This window comes from Colius striatus, chromosome 17, assembly GCF_028858725.1.
Source record: "Colius striatus isolate bColStr4 chromosome 17, bColStr4.1.hap1, whole genome shotgun sequence".
NCBI classification, from domain to species: Eukaryota; Metazoa; Chordata; class Aves; order Coliiformes; family Coliidae; genus Colius; species Colius striatus.
This window is the reverse complement of record NC_084775.1, coordinates 13,474,106-13,494,401: the sequence shown is the minus strand read 5'-3', so window position 1 is coordinate 13,494,401 and position 20,296 is coordinate 13,474,106. Positions and strand designations below refer to the sequence as shown.

Sequence of the window (20,296 nt, the reverse complement as noted above, 5' to 3'; positions counted from 1 at the left end):
TCCCCACTTGCTCACCCCACCCAGCACCGTTAGCACAAGAAGCTGAGGTGAGCACTGAGGAACTGACCTGTGCTAAATAAGGACTGTTTTAAAGTACTATTTGCAATTCTACAAATTCACCTCTAGAAACATCTTACTGAAGATTAAGCTCTAAAATACAAGACTCTGCCATCTCAGATGGTAAAAACTTCTACACCAAACAATAACAAAACCAGACCAAGCCCACACAGAGCTTGCTGCTACAAGCAGTTTGGTTCCCTGTCTGCTTCAGTGCAACCTAGTCCTCAAAATCCCATCCTGGAATGGTATGAAACTCACAAACACCCTGAGGTCTACACTTCTCCAGGGCATAACAGGCTCCTACTGGGATGCCAACACTCAAAACTTCCCCTTGCTACCAGAGTAACATCCTCCAACAGCCCTAGCCCTGGCGTCACAAGTACTGCACAGGGATGGAGCAGGTGCCACGGCCTCAGGGAGCACGTGGATTTGTTCTGGAGCTGCACTTGCAGTTAGTCACAAGCTCAGCAGGGATCCATTGCCCCAGACAGTTCTGAACTGCCAGCACGGTCAGGCACGGAAAGGAGCTCACTTTGGCCTGAAGCTGTGGAACTTCTGGCCCCATGACTTACAGAAGGACATTTTAGGAGACTTGAATCTGGCTCCCTGTAGGCAGCAGCGACAGAGGCTGCAGTGGGTTGCTGCTCTGGCAGGTGAACCTTTACACACAGTTTTACTTGTTGCCTCATTAATGAGTTCAACTGAGATATCTGGAGTGCGAGACAAAAGCCTGGTTAAAGCAGAGTGGAACATGCCAAGTCCTGTCCAATCCCAGTTGCACAGACTTGTTAGTTTTTCTGGAACACAGCAATTGCCTAAACAAGACTCCACTTCTTGTTAGTACAATAACTTTTATTTGACATCTACAAGATCATTATCTTGTAGGGTTTTTGGACAGGTTTATACAATCTCCATTTTTCAATAGTGCAACCTGTGCAAGCAAGAAATGACAAACATTGTCCTTCACTTTCTTATAAACATCTACTATTATAGGCAAAACAAAACTTACCCATATTATAGATAAGTGACTATTCACATTTGTACATTACAATTTCTTTTAAACAGCTCCAGATAAACTCTACAATGTCTTACAACATATTAAACAGTATTCAAGTTACTGGGTAACAGAAACAGCACATACAGCGGAACCCTCAAGTGTTTCCCCATTCTCTAATTTACAGCTCAAGTAAGGTTTCATCTTACAAGTGACAAATTAAATTACATTAATGAAGTAAAAAATAGAAGATTGTATGCGAGATGGAAGTGAATTTGCACTTAAAGTTTCCAGAACCACCTCGGATTAAGGAAATTCTTCAGTTGAAGGAAAAGAGGCCTCCAGCCGCCTTTGCAGTACACATCAGGAACACCATTAATACATTAAAAAGGAACTAACTTTAATTTAAGGTGTTTTATCACAAAAAAAGAACATGTTGTAGACTCAAATATATAACCCCCCCCCCAGGAGAGAACCAGAAAAAATGCAACACCTGGGTATAAACACTATAAAAATGCAATAATCAATGCTGTACAACTAAGATTGTGTTTCTCTCTCAATTCCTGCCTGGTGTGTTTCTCCTGTCCATGCCCGTTTCCAGAGACATGCACTGTCAAACAGAAACTGGGAAGGAACCTGAATGCATGATGTGCAACCTCTAGGTTTCATGCTTTTATGAACTCATAAGTTGAAGAGAAAAAACCCAATATATATTTTCTATATATATACTCAATACATGCATTCAAGGATATCTCCCACAGCAATGGCGTCGATGCACTGCGTTAAACCCTGAGCACTGTATGACAAGATAAAAATAAAGCCTGCTTGGGGATTTTCAAGCATTTTCAAACAAGTTGTGGTTTGTAGCTTAAAAGGCCAAAAGTAAAAGCAAACAGGAAGCACTACAGAGAGCATAAGGAAAGACAGATGCACCACCATAAACAACTGCTGGCTTTCAGTTCTACCAACCTTTTTAGATCTCTTTATTCCCAAAGTATTTGAGAGCACACAACTGAACTGAAAAAGTTATATTTCTTTGGAATCTGTCCCTGATTTTTATGCAAGTGATATGCTTTTACAGCCTTTTCCTCATAACACCAAAGTCAACACCTGTAGTTCTTTGTCCTCTTATGCATTGTTGAAGTTGGTGATGCTTTGCGGGTGATGCTGCTGCCATATCTGCTGCTGTTGGACTGCAAGCTGTTGAGACTGGTCTGATGTCGACAGGAGGTTTACAAGGGGTGACACACAATTTGCAGGAATGATCAAACCTGCAAAGAGCAACAAGATCAGTTTTTTCATGAGCATGCAAACAATTTGTTGAAATTAAGACCTCAGGCTGATGATTCCACCATTTCATCCACACAACAGTCAGAAGTCATAAGTCTAATCAAGCACAGCTGCAAGTTCTGCTTCTCTTGTATTGATCTTATTAATCTTAAAGGAGGCATTAAACCCCTTTATGTCCCATAGCAATAGAAAGTTGACACTTGTGCCCCTGAGGACAAGTTTTATCCTTACGTTACCTGCTGCCACACAAAAGCACAAGTCAGCTGTTTTTGCTTTTTCCATCTCCCAGAAATGACACCATTGGGAAAGTTTAAACCATGGAAAACCTATTCAACATCTTCAGAAACTGTGACTGGAGCAGGAGCTGCCAAGGGATGGCACATCCACACAAGTCCACATTTAACAAAACATCTGGAGATTTCAGCCTCTGAGGGACCTGCCACGAGGCTGAGTGACAAGAACTTACATCATAGGTAGGGGTTGGAAGGGACCTTTAGAGATCATCTAGTCCAACCCCCCTGCAGAAGCAGGTTCACCTAGATCAGGTCGTCTTCTTGAAGTCACTCTGAAGTATTGATTACATGTCACCTCCAGTAGCTCAGAGAGCACAAGAACAACCATTTCAAGGGCTTACTGTTCTTTGCCAGAGGTAGGAAAACAGTGGAACCCGTTTGCTTTCAAAGGTAGCTTGACTGGAACAGGCACAATATGACTTTTTTGTCACAGTAAATCAAAAGAACTGAGAGCAAAAGTGTTGCAAAGCTTGTCTGGGAAAACAAGAACCTCTTCCTTCTTGAACCTGACTCAGAGCAGTTTGTGCTACAAACACAGGTACAGTTACACTGTTGCCCCTTCCCAACAGACACACTGATGAGGCTTTTCTCTTGTAAAGCATCTTTTTACAAAGCCTCCTCTGTAAATCTCAACGCTATTTCCCACTGAGAGCAGGAGGTTTAAGGAAGACAAGGCACTCACCTACAATCCTCTGTCCATCTTCTGTTCTCAGACGGACTATCTGCATTTTCACATTTGTGCCACTCACAGAGGCCAGGACGCCTTCAACTTTTGTCCAGACGCTCAATACTGAACCACACAGCACATAGTAAGTTCGACAGCGGAGTCCCACTTCACAAACTAAACCCAAACCTGCCTTCTTACAGTTGCCTCTCCTACAGAAGGGAGAATAAAAGGCATTTAAAGAAATTCTGCAAACAGAAAAATATCCCATTTGATTCAAAAATAAGCCTTGAAGTTTGATGTGTATCCTGAGTTGAGCAAGGGCTGCAAGCACACAGTGAGGGAAGGAGGCTTTATCCACAGCATGTCTCTAATGGCAAAGCTTTGAGAAGTGTTGGCTTATTTAGGACCTCAGCTTCCTCATGTCTGGACACCACTCATTTAGATCTCCTGAGAATTGGGATGTGTTACGTACAAAGCTGGTATGTAACAGTTCATTTCAGAAGTTCCACTGTTAATCTGAAGCTTCCACCAGTTATGCTGCTCCTCAGGAATTAAAACATCAGCTGCTCAATTCAAACATGGAAGATGCAGCACAAGAAGAGCTCTGACATCTATCTCATCTCTACATCAACTATAAATGTATTCCCTCCAAATAACATTTGGACTATCCTACCACAACAGATCAGATCAAGCCACTTAAAGCAGAAGCTACTCCTGGGTCATTTCACTTCTACTGGAGTGTAGTTTGGACATTGGCATTCATCTGACATACGAGGACTTTCAAGGCAAGTGCAAAGCTTCATGTTTTCACTCAAAGCCTGAGTCATTTGACTGGTCACAGGCCAATTTTTCTTAAACCAGAAACACAAGGTTGCCCATGAGTAACAGAGAAATAAAAGTAGTGCTAAAGCAGTTTAGGTAAAGAGTTGAAGTTAAAGCATCTATGTGCATACAAGTACTGACCAGTAAGCATGGGTGCAGGTATCTGCAGAAGAATTGTACTGCTCCAACCAGTGTGGCAGAGCATCTTCAGAAGGTACCTGGAAAAGTCATTCAAAGTAGGAATAATAATGAAGTAAAACACATCAAGACTTGCATAGAACAAAAGCAAATTGGTCATTACTGTGAGGAAAGAGGGAGCACCAACACCAGGATGCTGAAAAGAGATCCATTATCCTACATTATTCTAATTTCAGGCTATTCAAAGGAAAAGCCATCTCAAAGGATGAGCAAAACGCTCGAATGTAGCAGAATCTCAGTAATGAGACCAGCAGAGCCTCGGAGCTTCTCCAATAATCAGCCTGATCTCAGAGCTTCCTTGAGCTTTTACAAATTCAACAGCAGAAGATTATTTTAAGGCAAGTGTCAGGTATCTTCCTGCTTCTAAACCAAACAATCCACCATGGTATTTAAACCATCATTAGCCAAATGATTAGCAGAATCACTACTTAGAATATACTGTACATAGCTGCTTATTTAAGAACATGTTTGTACAAGTTACACAGAAACAAGACCCTTCCTTGGTAGACCCCAAACCCCCTCATTTTATGTTACTGCACCACAGATTATTTGTATTCAGAAAGCTTTAGATACAGTTATGCAGAAGCCATATAGAGCTGCTTAGAGACATCCAAATACAAGCTCTGCTCTGGAAAAATAAGCCTTGCTTTTAACTTGCCAGGATTATGCAGAAAGAAAAAGAAAGCCTTTATATTCCTTCTCAATTTTTTCCAAGTTTAACAGTAGCATCATTTCAATAGTTACCTTCTTGTATTTCTTTTTCAGGTCTGCACATGTTTCTAGTTTGAGTTGTTTCCCAGTATTTGGTCTGTAGACTAAAAAAAGTCTCTTTTTAGGATTCACTTCTTTTACTAGAATGGCTGTTTTCTTGTTATTTCTTATCTGGAAAAGAAAGACAAACAAAAAACTTAAGTTCAAACATACCAATAGTATCTTAAGTGATTCCATTCTCTCTTCTTTACAGAGTAGTAAGACAAGCAATAATACTGGCACCTTAAGTACCACTCATCTACCTGAAGCTCACACCCTTTCCTTACACTGGAAGCATTTGTTTCTTGGTGCAGGTTTAAGAGCTATTAACTTGAGCTCACATGCCTATCAGAACATTACAGTGGTGAAACTGAACAGTAATGAATTTGAACAGTACATTTTTCAGAGGACACAGAGCACTTGGTTAGCTCCTCTCCCTAAACTTTTCTGAACATAATCCAAGAGACAAAAATCTTACCTGTAGCGATAAATAAAAGCCATCATCTGGACCCGTCTGTTCTGCCCAGATCTTTGTTGCTTCATCCCAAGACATTCCTCTCTCTACACTGATCTAGAAGACAAGTCATGTGGGGTATTTGAATGGGAACAGGCTTTATAACAGTTACAGATAGAGAATGAAAGAACCATAGACCAAATATCACCCTGTGCAAGGCCTGGAACCTCCCCTCACTCAGCATGCGCTGATCTGATGGCCACGTTTGAAAAGCTTAGTGGCAAATTGTATTAGTTCATTCAAAGAAAATACAGAATTGGCTTACTGTGTACAGTTCTACATGTCCAGAGGTAGAATATCCAGGAGTTAAGAACTTCTTAACATCTGCCTTCCTTACTTTCTCGTCTCCAGAGCCCAAATCTTAAAAGGAAAAGAGAGAGTTATTCTGTTTCTCTGTTCTTACTTAAGAGTACTAAGAAGCTGATTTACTCACCCAAGATGCCCATGTCATATCTGCCATTCTTCTTTGCATTTTGAATGACTGCATTTAACGTGTCAGAGAAGTACTGGAATAAAGCATTCTGCTGATGTACTTCCATACCAAGAATTCTGTTCAGAAACTTCCCAATATTGTTATAATCTTAAAAAAAAGAGAGAAATGCATGTATTAGGCCAACAAAGATTAAGTTGGATGACAACTTCAACCTGTATTCAAAGAACTACTAAAACCCATCCTTTCAACAGTGAGGAAAACATTCTGTATTTCTCAAGTCATTTTTAAGGTAGTTACAGCTTTTTTTGTTGCTATAAATCCACTATCATGATACATGCTGTTCCTAGCAACATACACTGAACACATAAATACCTTTATCAAGTGTTAGTATTCCAGATCTGTCTTCTACATTTATCAAGCCTACGCCAATCAAGCCCTGACGAACATCTAGGAAAAAAGAAGGAAGTTACAGCATAGCTGCTTGGCCATCTAAAAATAAACCAATGAAGCAACAGCTTGTTTAGCATTCTTGTTTCAAGATCCAGTTCCAAAACTTCTGACACCTCTCAAATACACTTGCAATACATCAGCAAGCAAACAGCTTACAAGATACCTTCTGTCCTTCCAGGAAGCACAAGCAGTGAAACCTCCTAATTGCAGTATCCATGAGCCCACAGGAGAACAAAATATTGCAACAGATGATGGGAAAATTAAGTTCAAGAACAGATGCAGAACATGCCTTATATTAGGAGACTTTACAGGTCTTGTTTCCTACATGAACTTCAAGCAATGTGCATAGGAATAACAACCAGAGAGAGTCTATGTGGGACAGCTGATCAGTTTAAATAGTAACAATATTTTCCAGCTCTTAAGTTATTTGCTTTTTCTGCTTACTGGAGAACAATCAATTGCATCAAGGGAATTATACTCACCTTTGAAGAAGTCTCCAGGAAAATCAGGAGGAGGTGACACCATTGGAGAGTCTAAGTTCACAATGGATTTCATAACAATCTCCAAAGCATTTCTGCCATACTGCATTGGAAAAAAAAAAGGGGCTCTAAATGTGATGCAGTGTCTGTGCCTCAGCCCCAGGCACACACAGTTAAACAAGTGTTTCTAACTCACCATATTAAAGCAGAGGTAAATGTTCCAAAGGGAGCTAGTTATCCATTTTTCAATTATAAACTACACTATATAGACAGCCTGGTCTTAATTTCTAACTAGAATTGCCAAGTTAACCTTTCAGTTGTGACTGATAGGACACATACCATTTCCTTAACACCTGGACTGTTAGCAAAAGCAGGAAAGTAAGTTACACACATATTTGTGTTCCACATGGCTTTGAAAACATTTAAGGTTGTTTACTGGCTATGTCAGAAAGAGGCCTCTTACCACTAAATAATGCAACTAAAACACTTCATAGGAGACAGAAGAAAACCTTCCTCAACGGGTCATTTGTGGAATGAGCACTACAGCACCAGCTTTCAAACAGAAATAGAACCGTCACCTTGTTGTCAAAATTGAATCTGCTGAGGTCTCGAGTTTCTGTAGCCCGTCTGTCACCATGGGTCAGGGCTCCCTGTTAAGACACACCTTGGTGAGTAAATCAAAGCTTAAGAAGAAAGAAATTCAAGTTGTATTTCGTCAAACAAAGGATCAGACTTCTCAAAACGACCTTACCAAGCTCTCAAGTCTTTTTGCAACTATAGATGCAAATCTTTGCTCTCCTGCCAATTCAGAGATGAGGAACACGTACTCTGGAGCAGTCACTTGGTTGGATCTATGAGTTCTTCCTGGATAATTAAGTAGAAGCATACATGTTAAATTCCATTTCATTGAACACTTCCCATGAACTATGAATTGTGAAGAGTAAAAAGCAGCTACAACTTAATCCTGCTGAAAATTAGTTTCTGCTCTAATACAGCCAGTAGAAGGTAGCACACACAGGCTCTAGAGTTGTGGCAACTTTCACAGAGGCACTTGATCTTTAGAAGCACCCCTAAAGCTGTCCTATAAGTTTGTTTGCTAGGTTTCTCTCAAAACTCTTATCTACAGTTGCAGCTAATAGTCTTGAAAGATGATTCTATTCATGAGTGAAGGAGATCAAAGGGTCTCCTTTGATCAGAGGTTGTTTTGTCAACCTTTTTTTCCCATGAATCAGCAGTAAATACAGTTAATATTACAGAGTTTGCTGAGGGAATGATAAAAAAGTTATTTACCAAACTGCTGTATTGCTCTATCTGCACTCCATGGCAACTCCAGAGTCATGTGAACCCTTCGTCTCTGATTCTTGGCTCGACGGTCTGCTTGCAGTGATATACCAGAGCTGGCAGCCTCAGAGATGATGGCAATGTTCTTTTATTGAGAAAGGAGATGTTAGTTGGCAAGAAATCCAAGATCAAGCTTCAGTTTTAAAAACAAATATCTAATTTTACAATTACTCCTAAACATGGGTCTGGAATGGTTTCACTGTTGTTTGGTCTTCCTATCACGAGCAGGGGGGAGGGCAGCAGTATGCTCCTCGTTATCAGTTAGAAATGCTAACCAATTTTTTGAGTGAGAGGAGTGGTTTGCACTTGACTTTTCAGCAACACCTTTCTGAGCAAACAAAGAAAAGGAGGATGCTGTGGCCTGGCCATTCCAAAGGGTAGGTTTGTCTGATGCTGGCCTGCACTTCAGACAAGGGGAGGGACACAGGGAGACTTGCTCTGGTAACAAGCAACATAGAGGTGACAAAAAAAATGCTGCTAATACTTTATAAGGAAAAGGACACGGCCATTTGAGTATCTGAACACATTTGCCTTGAAAGAATGTAAATGTTTGGACTGTGCAAAGTCACTTACTGGAACATGAGTATTCACCCTCAAGTGTAACAACAGGCCACGGAAGTTCCACCACCAGCTACATTTGTTTGATTTGCCCTCTTGTGGTAGCATGTCCCAAATGAACCACAGCAAGGTTGGGGTTTTTCCCTCTATTTTTTTACCTTCATGACTGTAGTCAGTATTTTCTTTCAAGATGCAATGTAAAAGATAAAAGCTACCACTCTTCACAGCACCACTTCAAGCCTTGTTAAGGTACAAAACCTCCACCTTTTCCCCTCAGTCCCTCACTGAAAGTTTTCCTATACCACAGTCAGTCAGTACTTTTGCCCATTCCTCAACTTCACAATTTCATCTTGGGAGCAAAGGTATGCAGTAATTCAGATAAAGGAATCAGAGATGTGGAGGGTTTACCTGCCTTTTAAATATAGGCTATCTTACAAGAACAGCTTCAAGGTACCAGCTTTTGGTTTGGGACAGGGGTGTACACCTCAGACACAGGCCCCTGTGGCCACCAAACTACAGCCTGATCATTAAAGCACGCTGCAGCCATGTATTCAGACTACTGAATATACTGGTTTGAAAAACAAAACACACAGCAGTGAACAGAAAATGCTTTAAACTAGGACTTAAGGTAGCTAAATTGTCACTGTGGGGTTAACAGTAGAGCCACCACTTGAACAACTTAATGACTGTGTTACTAGAGCACCTGGTGAGTTTTCCCAAATTGCATGTCTTTAAGAACTACCTTATCTCCATCCATGAACCTCTGCTTTTCCGTGATGTTCAGAATTTCAACAGGCACATCAAGTTCAGATCTTGACTCGTAAGATATGCTGCCATCATCATTGCTCACAACCCTCCCTTTGCGGCCCGTCATCTTCAGAAAAGGAAGGGAACAAGCTCATTATGGTAACACTACAATTACTGCAGGATCAAATACTTCAAGCAATAATGCTACTTATTCATATACTAAGGTTAAAATAGATTCAGTAATTTACTCCATGAGCAAAACTACATTAGGAGACCTGGATTAGTTTTGGTTGCTGCTGTAATCTATGTGGAACACTGTAGTAACTGGGGGAATTGAAAGAATAACAAAAGGGTATCTATAGGTAGCAAGATGCAGTAGTATACTAAGTACTCTCCATAAGGGATTTACCAAGAGTACTAAGAAAACAAGATACACTAATAGCTGAAATTGTCACAGATTTTAACTCTCAGAAATAACCCAATTACCCATTCAGAGCCTCTCTCTGTATTCCAGTTCAATCTTTGAGTTTCTTTGATTCAGAGGCATTCAGCAGAAATAACCTATACTCTTATCCCTGTCAGATTACAGTCTAAAACTGCTGAACAAGTTATCCTAACAGATAGTTAGGTCACATGCAACCTTGAAGAATGACAAGTGATTTACTGCAGCCAGATAATGTATGGCTGCAGTAGAAAAAACACACCAATTTTCTTTAATGTGAATGCCAGCCTACCTCTGCAACATTTTCAGGACCACCTAGTTCATCTATAAGCTCATCCAGTGTATTAGGTGGAAGATCTTCAGCCAGCTTTTCCAGTTTATCAAGCAGTTCTTTTTTCATTTGTTGGGCTCTTTCAACAGCATCCTGACTCGTTACAAAGCTGCTGTTTGTGTTACTGTTTGCTGAAATTTAAGAGAGACTCTTTTAACATTTAGAATTTCAGCAACATAACTGCTAAGAAAGTGAATCAATGTCCAAGAAACTTATTCTTACCTGACGTGGTGGTACTAGAAGTGGTGGTACCAACAGTGGAAGTAAAACAGCTAGGTCGTTTGGATCCGAGACCAGAAGCTAGTAAGGCACTTTGAATAGAATCTGGGTCTATACTTTTCTTCTTTTTCTTGTCTTTATTTTTTTTATGCTCTTTTCTAATTAACCAGGGATCTAAAAGTTAAACAAAGTCATTTTCAGAAGGTTTCAAACATCTACTAAGCAGTCATCCTTTCTTTTGAAAAACTACATTCTCATCACAAGAAGTGACTTACAGCAGTCTAAATGCCAGTGTGTAAAATCCACTCAAAGATGCAAATCTACATTCTAGTAGTAATTCCAGTCTCATTAAACTACATGCATATCAAACACTTACTTTTGGCTTATAGAAATGCTTAGGAATGACTTCATGCTTACTACCTGCAAGCACAGCTACTTGCTTGGTATAACACTTAAGACCGTCTTACCATCTTCATCATCTTCACTGGATTCATCTCTGAATGGGTTGAAGTCATCATCATCTCCAGAACTCAAAAATCTGGAGCTCTCATTGTCACTTTCTTCGTTGTCTGAAGCATCAGACTCACTTTCACTCTCATCAGAGCTGCTACCCGCAAGGCCACCTGTTTTGCGAGCTTTTTTGGCTTCTCTGCTTATTTCTTCACCTATTTCCATCATCCCAGAAGAAAAAAAGAAGTTAATTTAGACCTTGTAGGCTACTTGTGAGGTTTGTTTTACCACCACTGCATGCAAACTAGAATACTAATCCTAAAAACAGCACCATTTAAAAAGAAACTGATCTTTTATGTAAGACACCTCTCTCAAGATTATGATTGCTTATTATTCCATCAGCTTGGGAAGGGGGAGGTATTGGGCTTCCCTTTTCTGAGCCTCAAGAAAGCAATATTTGCTTGACTGCATCAGGAAGCAGTGTGACACATGAAAGTCATTTTGGGATACAGTTCCATACCAGATCAATCCAATTTTGAGCAAAGATGGAACCTGAATGTACAGTTGCTTCAGCAGCAGTTTTAAACCCAATTAATGGAAACTTCTAAACAAAAGCCTTAGAGGCTGGTAATACATGTTCCTTCATCAATGACTGTACTGATGTCTACATTCCCATACTTCTTCTAAAGTTCACTCTTATGCACCTCTGAAGTACCATTTTCCCTCTGACATGAGTGTAAGAACTTCAGCATTACCCTTCCGCTTCTTTATTTTGTTCTCCTTGCAAGGGCTGTCTCTGGGTGAATTGTTATTACTTTGAGCAGTCAAGTCAATTCCCAACAAGCTAAACAGCTTCTTCCTGTCAGGAGCTGGAAAGTGCTTTTCAATAAGAGACTGGAATACTCCTCTGTTTAAGAAAAAAAAAAAAAAGGATTCTTCAGTTAAATTTGCATTTATTTAAAGCACAAACCTGTGCCACTAACAGCTTGCTTGATTTCTCTGAAGAGTTACTCCTCATGAAAGCAATTACACACACACTCTGGGTAATTACCACCCATAGTACTGTATTTGTCACCTTCTTTAGAAGACATTTAATTTACAGCACTCTTATTACTTCTTAAATTTGGGTTTGGTATCAAGTGGTATTGCTACTGCCATTTTCACACAGCTCTGAGTTTAAAATAAGAGATTAACTTAGTTTGTGAAGATCTTCAGCAAGGCAGGCTCAGGATTGGGTCTGGCTTATTTGGTAAGAGGGAACTGATGATTGTAACTTGCTGGGGTATAAACAGAGTAACAGCTGACAAGCCCTCTCCCACTTGAGGCAGAACAGTACAACCTGTTCACCCCTGAAAAGATGATTTCAGAGGGCCAGTGGAACTAGGAACTAACCAGTGCAATACTGTCACATCTTATGTAGAGGCAGCTTAAGTAAAGAACACGTGTACTAAAGGACACTCAACTTCCTGTGCACTGAATACATAAGCTGACATGTGCAAGGACAATTTACTACACACACTAAGCTGGATTGAGGGTAGTTTTGCAAACAAAAGTTCTAAATCTTCAATCTTACTTTGCTGTGGAAACAAAGTCGTTCAGTTCACCACCACCTTCCTCCAAAGCTTCTAATGTTCTTGCTTCTCCTGTTGACTGCAGGCCAATAACAACACACTAGAGGACAAAGGAATACGAGGCATTATCACCAAGATGACTGGTAAATTAATTTTTGCCTGAATTTTTTGCCTACTGCTACCTCAGAAAATATTTGTGTAAAAAAAAAATCTGTCAGTCTTTCATTTAACAAGTTTAACTTACTTTCCCATTCTTGATTTCTTCCCGAGCGAGCTGCACCACTCTCTTCACTTTAGATGCTATGCAAAGGTACTTGAAAAACCTCTGATGAGCTGACCAAAACTGGCCCCACATGGACTTTTTCATTCGTTGTTCTGCATCGATAAGATCAGCTGCTTGTTGAAACCTCTCTCTAGCACTGACCCACTGAAGAAGAAAATGTTAATTGCATTACATACCACACTTGAAGGGTATCCAGGCACATTGTTTAATATCCAAATAAAGACAGAAGTCTAAAGTTACACTGCTATGAATCTGCAAGTCTAGGAAACTCATCATACATCAAAGTGCACAAAAAAGAAAACAGCTATGACTCAGTAAATTCAGAAGATAGCTACTCTCACAGTGAAAAGCAGATACATTTACATTAGTACCAATGCAAACGCACACAGTACCTGCTAATTACCTAGTTTCTCCATTAATAGATTCAGATTAATAAAGCAAAGAGCAGGGCCCACAATGAAGTACAAAGCAAGATCACTGGAAGACAAAAACTCCACTGCTTTCCCTTCTACAGTGTTTTGTTGTACCAGTTGTTTCCAGATTAGGTAAAGTAAGCTTTGGAGACAGGTTAAATGTTTCTGTTGAACAGTTCTTTACTCTTTAAATCTTGTTTTAAAGTAGTTACTATACACTTGACAAGGATATTTTCAACTGTTGTAGCTACACTACATGAATACAGTCATGCTTAAGGACCTCTTCAGCAGGTAAAGACTCTGTTCATTTGAATTCATGTCCAAACAGCAATTATTTTTATCTAATACACCAGTGGCAACACAGGCAGAACGTTCAATCCAGAAACAGACACTCAGTTTAGCATATAGGAAAAGCAATTAAGAAGAGCAGGAAAAAAGATAACCAATGGGTGAATAAATTAAAACATTAAAGGAAACCACAGCTTCAATGCTTTAGATTTCATCTACTATGTGATTAAAACTGTCACCCTGTATCATTTAACTACAAGCACCACTCCACCTGACCACTTCAATGAAGGAGTACATGCAGGCTGCTGAATGTCTTGCAGCTTGTTCTCAGCTCAGTTGCCTAAAGGGGGAGGACTGGAGCACAAGAATGTGACCAACTGTTGAACAGCTTAATCCTGGGCAACAATGACCAAGCAGTACTGCTAGAAAGCAGTGGATTTGAGAGAATAATGGAAGACACTCCCAAAACTGCACATTTTAATGACATAGGAAAAAAATTAAGAGCTTTTGGCAAGTTTTAAAGGAGAAATCTTTACACTAGGATGAGAAAAGATGATGCCATTCTTGTCTCTCAACAGGCTACTTCAAGACCATTCAAATTGAAGTCACATAGCTTCAACCTGCTGGAACTCAACACAGAAAGCAAGTTTTAAAAGGTGATTCTTACCAGTTTTACAGATTTGTTGTACATTTTAACATATTCCTGGGAAAGCAGAACTTCATCAATTTTGAAAGTTACACCCGAAAAGCTCAACTGTCTTGCTATGTACATTCCTCTCAGCTTCATATCCATAGCAACTATTTCCATGGCACCAACACCTCTAAAAGAAACAAGTTAAGTCAATATTAGAATTTTCAAGACCAAGTGGTTGTTAAAAAAGCCTCTTAAGTGCTTCAGAAGAAAATAACATTCTTACAAAAGTGAAGGAATACGTTTTCAGAATCATTAGCACTGTTATGTTAAACACATCCAATCAAGGGTTCTTGAAATTCAGCCATCACATAGAACTATACTCCTGCTGTGTGAATATGAAGTGTATTCCAAGAGGTACAGACACTCAAGTAGTTACTTTTTCCTCAGTGATCCAGCATGCATTAGGAGACAGCACCTTACAAACTGCAAGTAGGTAACGAAGTTGGTTCAAATATACAATAAAATCTTGCATTCCAATGTCATAAACTCCACAGAAGATTGAAAATACTGAGTACCAACTACACTAAACCGATCAGATTTATGCTGGTATGAAAAGAACTAAACTAACAGGTGACTTAAGCTCTCTTCAACAGTAATGCACCTTTAGTAGTGCCCTGGGAGAGCAAGCTAACCTAACCACAAGCTTACGCCTGTAATTCCATTATTGTTCATTTGATACATAGACTACACTTGCAGAGTCTCAAAATCATGCATCATGCAGGTGGTATGTAAGAAGATGCATACTAAGCTCTACTGTAGCACTCTGAAGTGTTCAAAGTTCTTTTTAAGTAGGCAAAACATAATGAATTAAGATGCTCACCTACCAAAAAATGCAGTAGTTGCATTTTCTACTGACCTCTCACATTCAGCTTTTTAATAAGTTCTGAAATATGAAGTACCTTGCAGCAGCACACATCATTTTTCTGAACTGGGCAAGCATAAGAACAAGACTTCTTCCTGTAAAACTGCCTAAGCTGAATGCATAAACATTAGGGAGTTTCTGCATATAGTGAGACATTAATTATACTGAGCATACTCTGCACAAGGTGTTTTCATGAACAGCAATATACTTCCATAATACCCATATTTTAAGAGGGGTATTTTCCTAGCAAGATTGTAAAGCTCCCAATTTCTTTATGAACAAGGGAAACATCCCATTTTTCACTACATAAAATTAGCTTCTAAATCCAGCAGAAATGTAGTTTGAGTCAGAAAGTTCTTGGTGTGACAGGACAAGTTTGCAGAGGACTATGAGTGAGCAAAGACAAAGGAACTTGAAAACACAGTCAACCACAACCATATGCATTCTTGCTACAGCTCTCCAAAATAATTACCTTCTTTCAACAGCCTGAATAAAGTCACTGAATTCCCTAAAAGGAGTTCCTTCACCCCATATCCCAAGACGGTTCATATATGCCATATTTCTTGGCTCAGATGCACCTAGGAGAAGAACACACTCTGTAGCAGTGCCAGCAAAAACACACAGAGACATTTAATGCAAGCCAAGTAGTACATACCTGTGGCACTGGCATAAACAACCCTGGCTTTTGGAAGTTTATTTTGAAGTTCCAATACAGCCAGACCTGTTTTGGTTGGTTTGGATGAACCAACAGGACACAGATTCTTAGCTTTATGACACTCATCAAATACAATCTGAACTACAATTAAGGAAAAAAAACTTTGTCCCACTTATTTTTAGAACAGAGACAAAGACAAGAAAGTCTGCTGATTGCAATAGCTAGTAAGAATAAATTGCAAATTCAAAAAGACATTAGTAAAAATTTGAGGGAAGATGTTTAGTCAGTAAGTATTTGAGAGCATAATTACCAACACTTGAGGTCCTTAAAATGCTGTTGATACTTAAAAATTAAGACTTCACTGAAGAAAGTTTCAGTGTAAACTTAAGGTTCTTAAAGCATCATGTGTTCATTAAGGAACATACATTTTATGTGCTCATTACAGAAAAATCAGAAGCTTCACTCCTGTACCAGAGTGGTGCAGCAACAGTGTGACTGGAACAGATGTGGCATGAAGATTGTAAAAGTTCCAGTCTGGTGTCAGAACATGTACACAATCAATTACTGTCATGAATAAAGAACAGTATCTAAAATACACCACCAAACAAAAAGACAAGATTGTCTTGAAATATGTAAGCTTCAGCAACAATTTGATTACAAACAACTGAATTCCAGACAAAGGATACAACTCCATCAAAGTCTTCACCACACCAGTGAAGAAGCTGCTTTAATCTGGTTTTGTATTTACCACCAGACTGACTTTCACCAATAAGGGAAGAGTAGGTAGCAAAGATGACACCTTTCTTCACACTCCCATTATGTTTGGAAGAAATTTTCCCATACTTGAACTGCAATAAAAAGAAAAGGAATTACAGAAATAATTCAAAAGCCACCCCTCCTCAAACCCACTGACCACATGATTAAGGGATGCTGATGGTCTTCACCTTAAGGTGTGTACACCTGAACCACCTGTATCCCTACACCATGGTTAGGGCACAGCTGGCACATGGTAACGTGGCTACAGTGACCCAGGGCCTTACTGAAATATGTATTTCTGTAAGACTAGATTTGAGGCCTCAAAAGACTAACAGCCACGTTGTTTGACTATATGATCTCCTTAAATACAATTAAGATTTTAGTTTCAATGCATCCCTTAGAGCTACCAGGTTGTGTATTTACAGGTGCTACCACAAGTGACAGTTTCTGAAGCTTTACTGTATTTTAGAAATTGAGATTTCACCAAGCAAAAACACTAAAATAAACTTATCAATGAATTCAATCAGTAATCACACTTCACAGTTTGGCTAATCCTGAGCAGAGGCATAGACTCCAAAAATAACTGCACAGGCTACTGCTGCTTTAATGAATTACTGAGGAGGTCCATTATTCAAATATTACATGCAAAATGTATGACATAAAATGTGTGTTGGGAGATGGAGAGGAATATTTCCAAATGCTACAAAGACTAAAAGATTTAAAGAACATTTTCAACCTCTAGAAAACACTCTACTAATAGTGTCAGTAGGGGTTTGAAGAGTAGTTTTAAAAAAAAAAATCACATGCTAAGCCTTAGTCCTACAAGGGGCCAATTCATGTGATTAAATTCAAGCACTATGTGGTTCTTCCTAAGACTAAACCCTGTCAAACAAGACCTAGACAGCATAATTATTGAAATTAGTACATTCTTGCTCTTAAAACAGTCAACATGCACAACTTGTCACACAAGCGTACCTAAGGGTTTGCCTCAACTGTACATAGTAAAAAGTTTCCACACCTTGTTTAGTGAATGAACCAATATGTTTTTTGCTCCAATATCTCTCAAGTCTCTTTCAGCATCATATTTCAGATCATTTGACACGCTAAACCTGAAGATGTAAAACAAAGCAGATATTCTGTAAGTTACAGCACAAGTTCAAAACACAGTTGCTAGAACATTTGTCAGAACACCCATGACACTGAATTTCAGTACTAGGTAGATGCTACAATGTCTGTTCTAACAAATCCTGAGACACTTACCACACTGCTCTCTTTCTGCCTAACAGGTAATTCTCATAGATTATTCCAGCTATGGTCCTTCCTTTTCCTACACCAGCACCATCACCTATCAAGAATCCAGCTCTGTCTCCATTGGGCAGGAATGTTTCATGTTGCTGCAGGAGAAAGAACAAAACATCTGTACCCATTCTCCACAACACATCATTGTGGACTGTCAGAAATGAGCAAATACAAGAAACATCTTATTGGATGGGCCCAGTGATCCACCCAGCCAAGCAGCCTCCTGAGAGCAGGAAGAGGGGGTTTTATTTAAGGAGAGCACATGAGCCTAACTGCTTTACATGATTCATTCATCCCTTTCTTCCCTCAGCACCCAGCATTGTGGTGAAATTGCTGTACATTCTTAAATCTTTCAGTGCCTACCACCAAACTGGCTGCTTTTTTTTAACCCACTGATATGCACCTCCACAGCTTTCTGCGACATCAAAACCCAGACATCCACTTCCTGTGTAAGGAAGTATTCTTTTACCCAGTATAAACCAATTTCCTATCAGTTTCACCAAGTTCTGCTTTGTACTTGTTTTGTGAGATTCCACTGCCTGATACCTAGATTTCATTCTCCTTCATTTTTCTCCTCTCCAGCCCAAAGTGTTCCAACTTCTTCCCTCCAGGGACCATTTTAGTTGTCCTCTAACTTCACTGCCTTCCCTCCGACATGCAGAGAGCTGCACATATATTACCTGATGTGGGCCCACTGAAGTTTAACATAGCAGCAAAACGACACTCAAGTCTGGTTCTCTATATCCTTCCCAATGATGCCAAACAGTGTTGGCTTTACCAGCTGCAGTAGCAGCAGGCAAAGTTATTTCAGAGAAATAAAAACTATGACTAAGACTTTCTTCCTGAGTTTTAAGACAGTTTGGGATTGGCATGATGTAAGTGGTTTAAACAAAGTGTTCCTAGTTGCATGGCCTCATATTTACCCAAGCTGAAGCTCACCTGCCACATTCAATCTTTAAGCCCCCTTTTTTACCTTGTAAAACTGACATACCTAGACTTTTCAGATAGTAGTTTTTCCTCTTACATTCTATATTAGCTTTTAGACTGTACTAGTGTCTAACATACCTGGGCTGCATAAGTGATCGCTTCAAGTTGCAAAGCTGACAACCAGCCACTATCAATTGTTTCTTCTGATATTGATGTCTGGTACCACACATCAGGAGGAGTTACACTGGATAATGAGCTCGTTTCCACTACTGGGTCAGGATGACGTAGACCGATTTTTACTAGTTGAAAAGTGAGACAAAGGGAGAAGATGAAAATGTAACACAGAGTTGTGTTGCTGCAGCACAGGTTATTATATTTACCAAAGGAAATGACAATGTCCTTTGCAAAGGTTGAACTCAGGAACAACTAAAGAACAACTGCTTGATCATTAATCTGCATCACATAGGTTAACCTGAATGTATGTAACCGAATCATAAGTGTTTCTTGTCTCATCATCTTCCCTCAGTTTTTATGAAAGTCAATTCACAGAAAACTGAAGTATTGTGTACTTGACATGACTGAGAAAAACTGGTCTGAACCTTGCCTTCCCCAGGCCAGAAGCGGCCCCAACATGCCAGACTCACAAAAGCAACATTCTTCTCCCTATTTATATGCTGGTTTTAAGCAGTATGAGAGAAGAAAAGATTTAGAACAGACACAGTTTAATTGCTGACAGATCACAGTGGCAATAAAAAAATAACTATTTAGTGACGAATCCCATGCAAAATTTTTTGCCTTCCTTTTAGAGTAGGTCAGCAATGTACCCAGGCAACAAGATGGCAGCTTTTTGTCACTGATTACAATAAAGAGAAAGGAGAGAAAAAAAAAAGAAAACAATAAGAGATGGTAATTAACAGTAGTGAAAGATTCACTTTTTAACAAAAAACCCCACATCTCTTAGAAGTCAATGAGGATCGATGCAGGAAGAATGTGCTTACGGTAATTTCATACCAGAAGAGTCAAAGTAGGTTCTTAAGTGTAGCAGTGACCACTTAATCCCTTTGAAAAAACTCCTCTGCTGGGGCAAAAAGCACCATAACACAGGTAAAAAACAAAAGCCTATTCTTGGCTCAATCTTATTTCTGAAACCTTCCAAAACTAAGCACCATACAAGAGAAAAATTTCCTAGGGAAACCCACACAAATTCAAGGCCACTTCACTTGATTCATACAGTAACCTGTTCTTTTGTTTAGTAACCACACAGGAGTCAGTAACAAATTAACTCTCAGAAGATTTCAGCCTTTTGATGTAAGAAAACATTAGGTCGTACATTTTATTGGCATATACTCAGCATAAGTTTCTGCATGGCCCATTTCTTCTTCATCTTCTTCCTCAGGTTCCTCCTCCTCTTTCACTGCTGGCACTTTCTAGAATAGAGAAATACTTGTATTAGTCAAACAGTACACTGACAATACTCAACGTCCTGGAAATTAACAGGAGAAATGAAATG

At 39.5% G+C, this 20,296-nt stretch overlaps 1 protein-coding gene across 2 annotated transcripts in view; it reads right to left on the bottom strand.

Annotated features, from left to right (window-relative positions):
• Positions 1-891: 891 nt before the first annotated feature.
• Positions 892-20,296, bottom strand: part of SBNO1 (strawberry notch homolog 1) — a 31,329-nt gene continuing 11,924 nt past the window's right edge. For both annotated transcript variants that reach the window (XM_062009596.1, XM_062009597.1), the window contains exons 6-32: positions 20,117-20,213; positions 18,925-19,085; positions 17,821-17,954; positions 17,579-17,669; positions 16,491-16,652; positions 15,805-15,940; positions 15,622-15,727; positions 14,261-14,414; positions 12,854-13,036; positions 12,612-12,709; positions 11,794-11,945; positions 11,056-11,253; positions 10,592-10,762; positions 10,331-10,500; positions 9,592-9,723; positions 8,241-8,376; positions 7,702-7,814; positions 7,529-7,600; positions 6,954-7,053; positions 6,394-6,468; positions 6,022-6,168; positions 5,854-5,948; positions 5,553-5,645; positions 5,069-5,206; positions 4,268-4,344; positions 3,320-3,513; positions 892-2,325 (exon numbers count right to left, since the gene is read on the bottom strand). In XM_062009596.1, the coding sequence (XP_061865580.1) occupies positions 2,183-2,325; positions 3,320-3,513; positions 4,268-4,344; positions 5,069-5,206; positions 5,553-5,645; positions 5,854-5,948; positions 6,022-6,168; positions 6,394-6,468; positions 6,954-7,053; positions 7,529-7,600; positions 7,702-7,814; positions 8,241-8,376; positions 9,592-9,723; positions 10,331-10,500; positions 10,592-10,762; positions 11,056-11,253; positions 11,794-11,945; positions 12,612-12,709; positions 12,854-13,036; positions 14,261-14,414; positions 15,622-15,727; positions 15,805-15,940; positions 16,491-16,652; positions 17,579-17,669; positions 17,821-17,954; positions 18,925-19,085; positions 20,117-20,213 (3,528 nt within the window). In that variant the 3' untranslated portion in view covers positions 892-2,182. The remainder of the gene's footprint in view (positions 2,326-3,319; positions 3,514-4,267; positions 4,345-5,068; positions 5,207-5,552; positions 5,646-5,853; positions 5,949-6,021; positions 6,169-6,393; positions 6,469-6,953; positions 7,054-7,528; positions 7,601-7,701; positions 7,815-8,240; positions 8,377-9,591; positions 9,724-10,330; positions 10,501-10,591; positions 10,763-11,055; positions 11,254-11,793; positions 11,946-12,611; positions 12,710-12,853; positions 13,037-14,260; positions 14,415-15,621; positions 15,728-15,804; positions 15,941-16,490; positions 16,653-17,578; positions 17,670-17,820; positions 17,955-18,924; positions 19,086-20,116; positions 20,214-20,296) is intronic.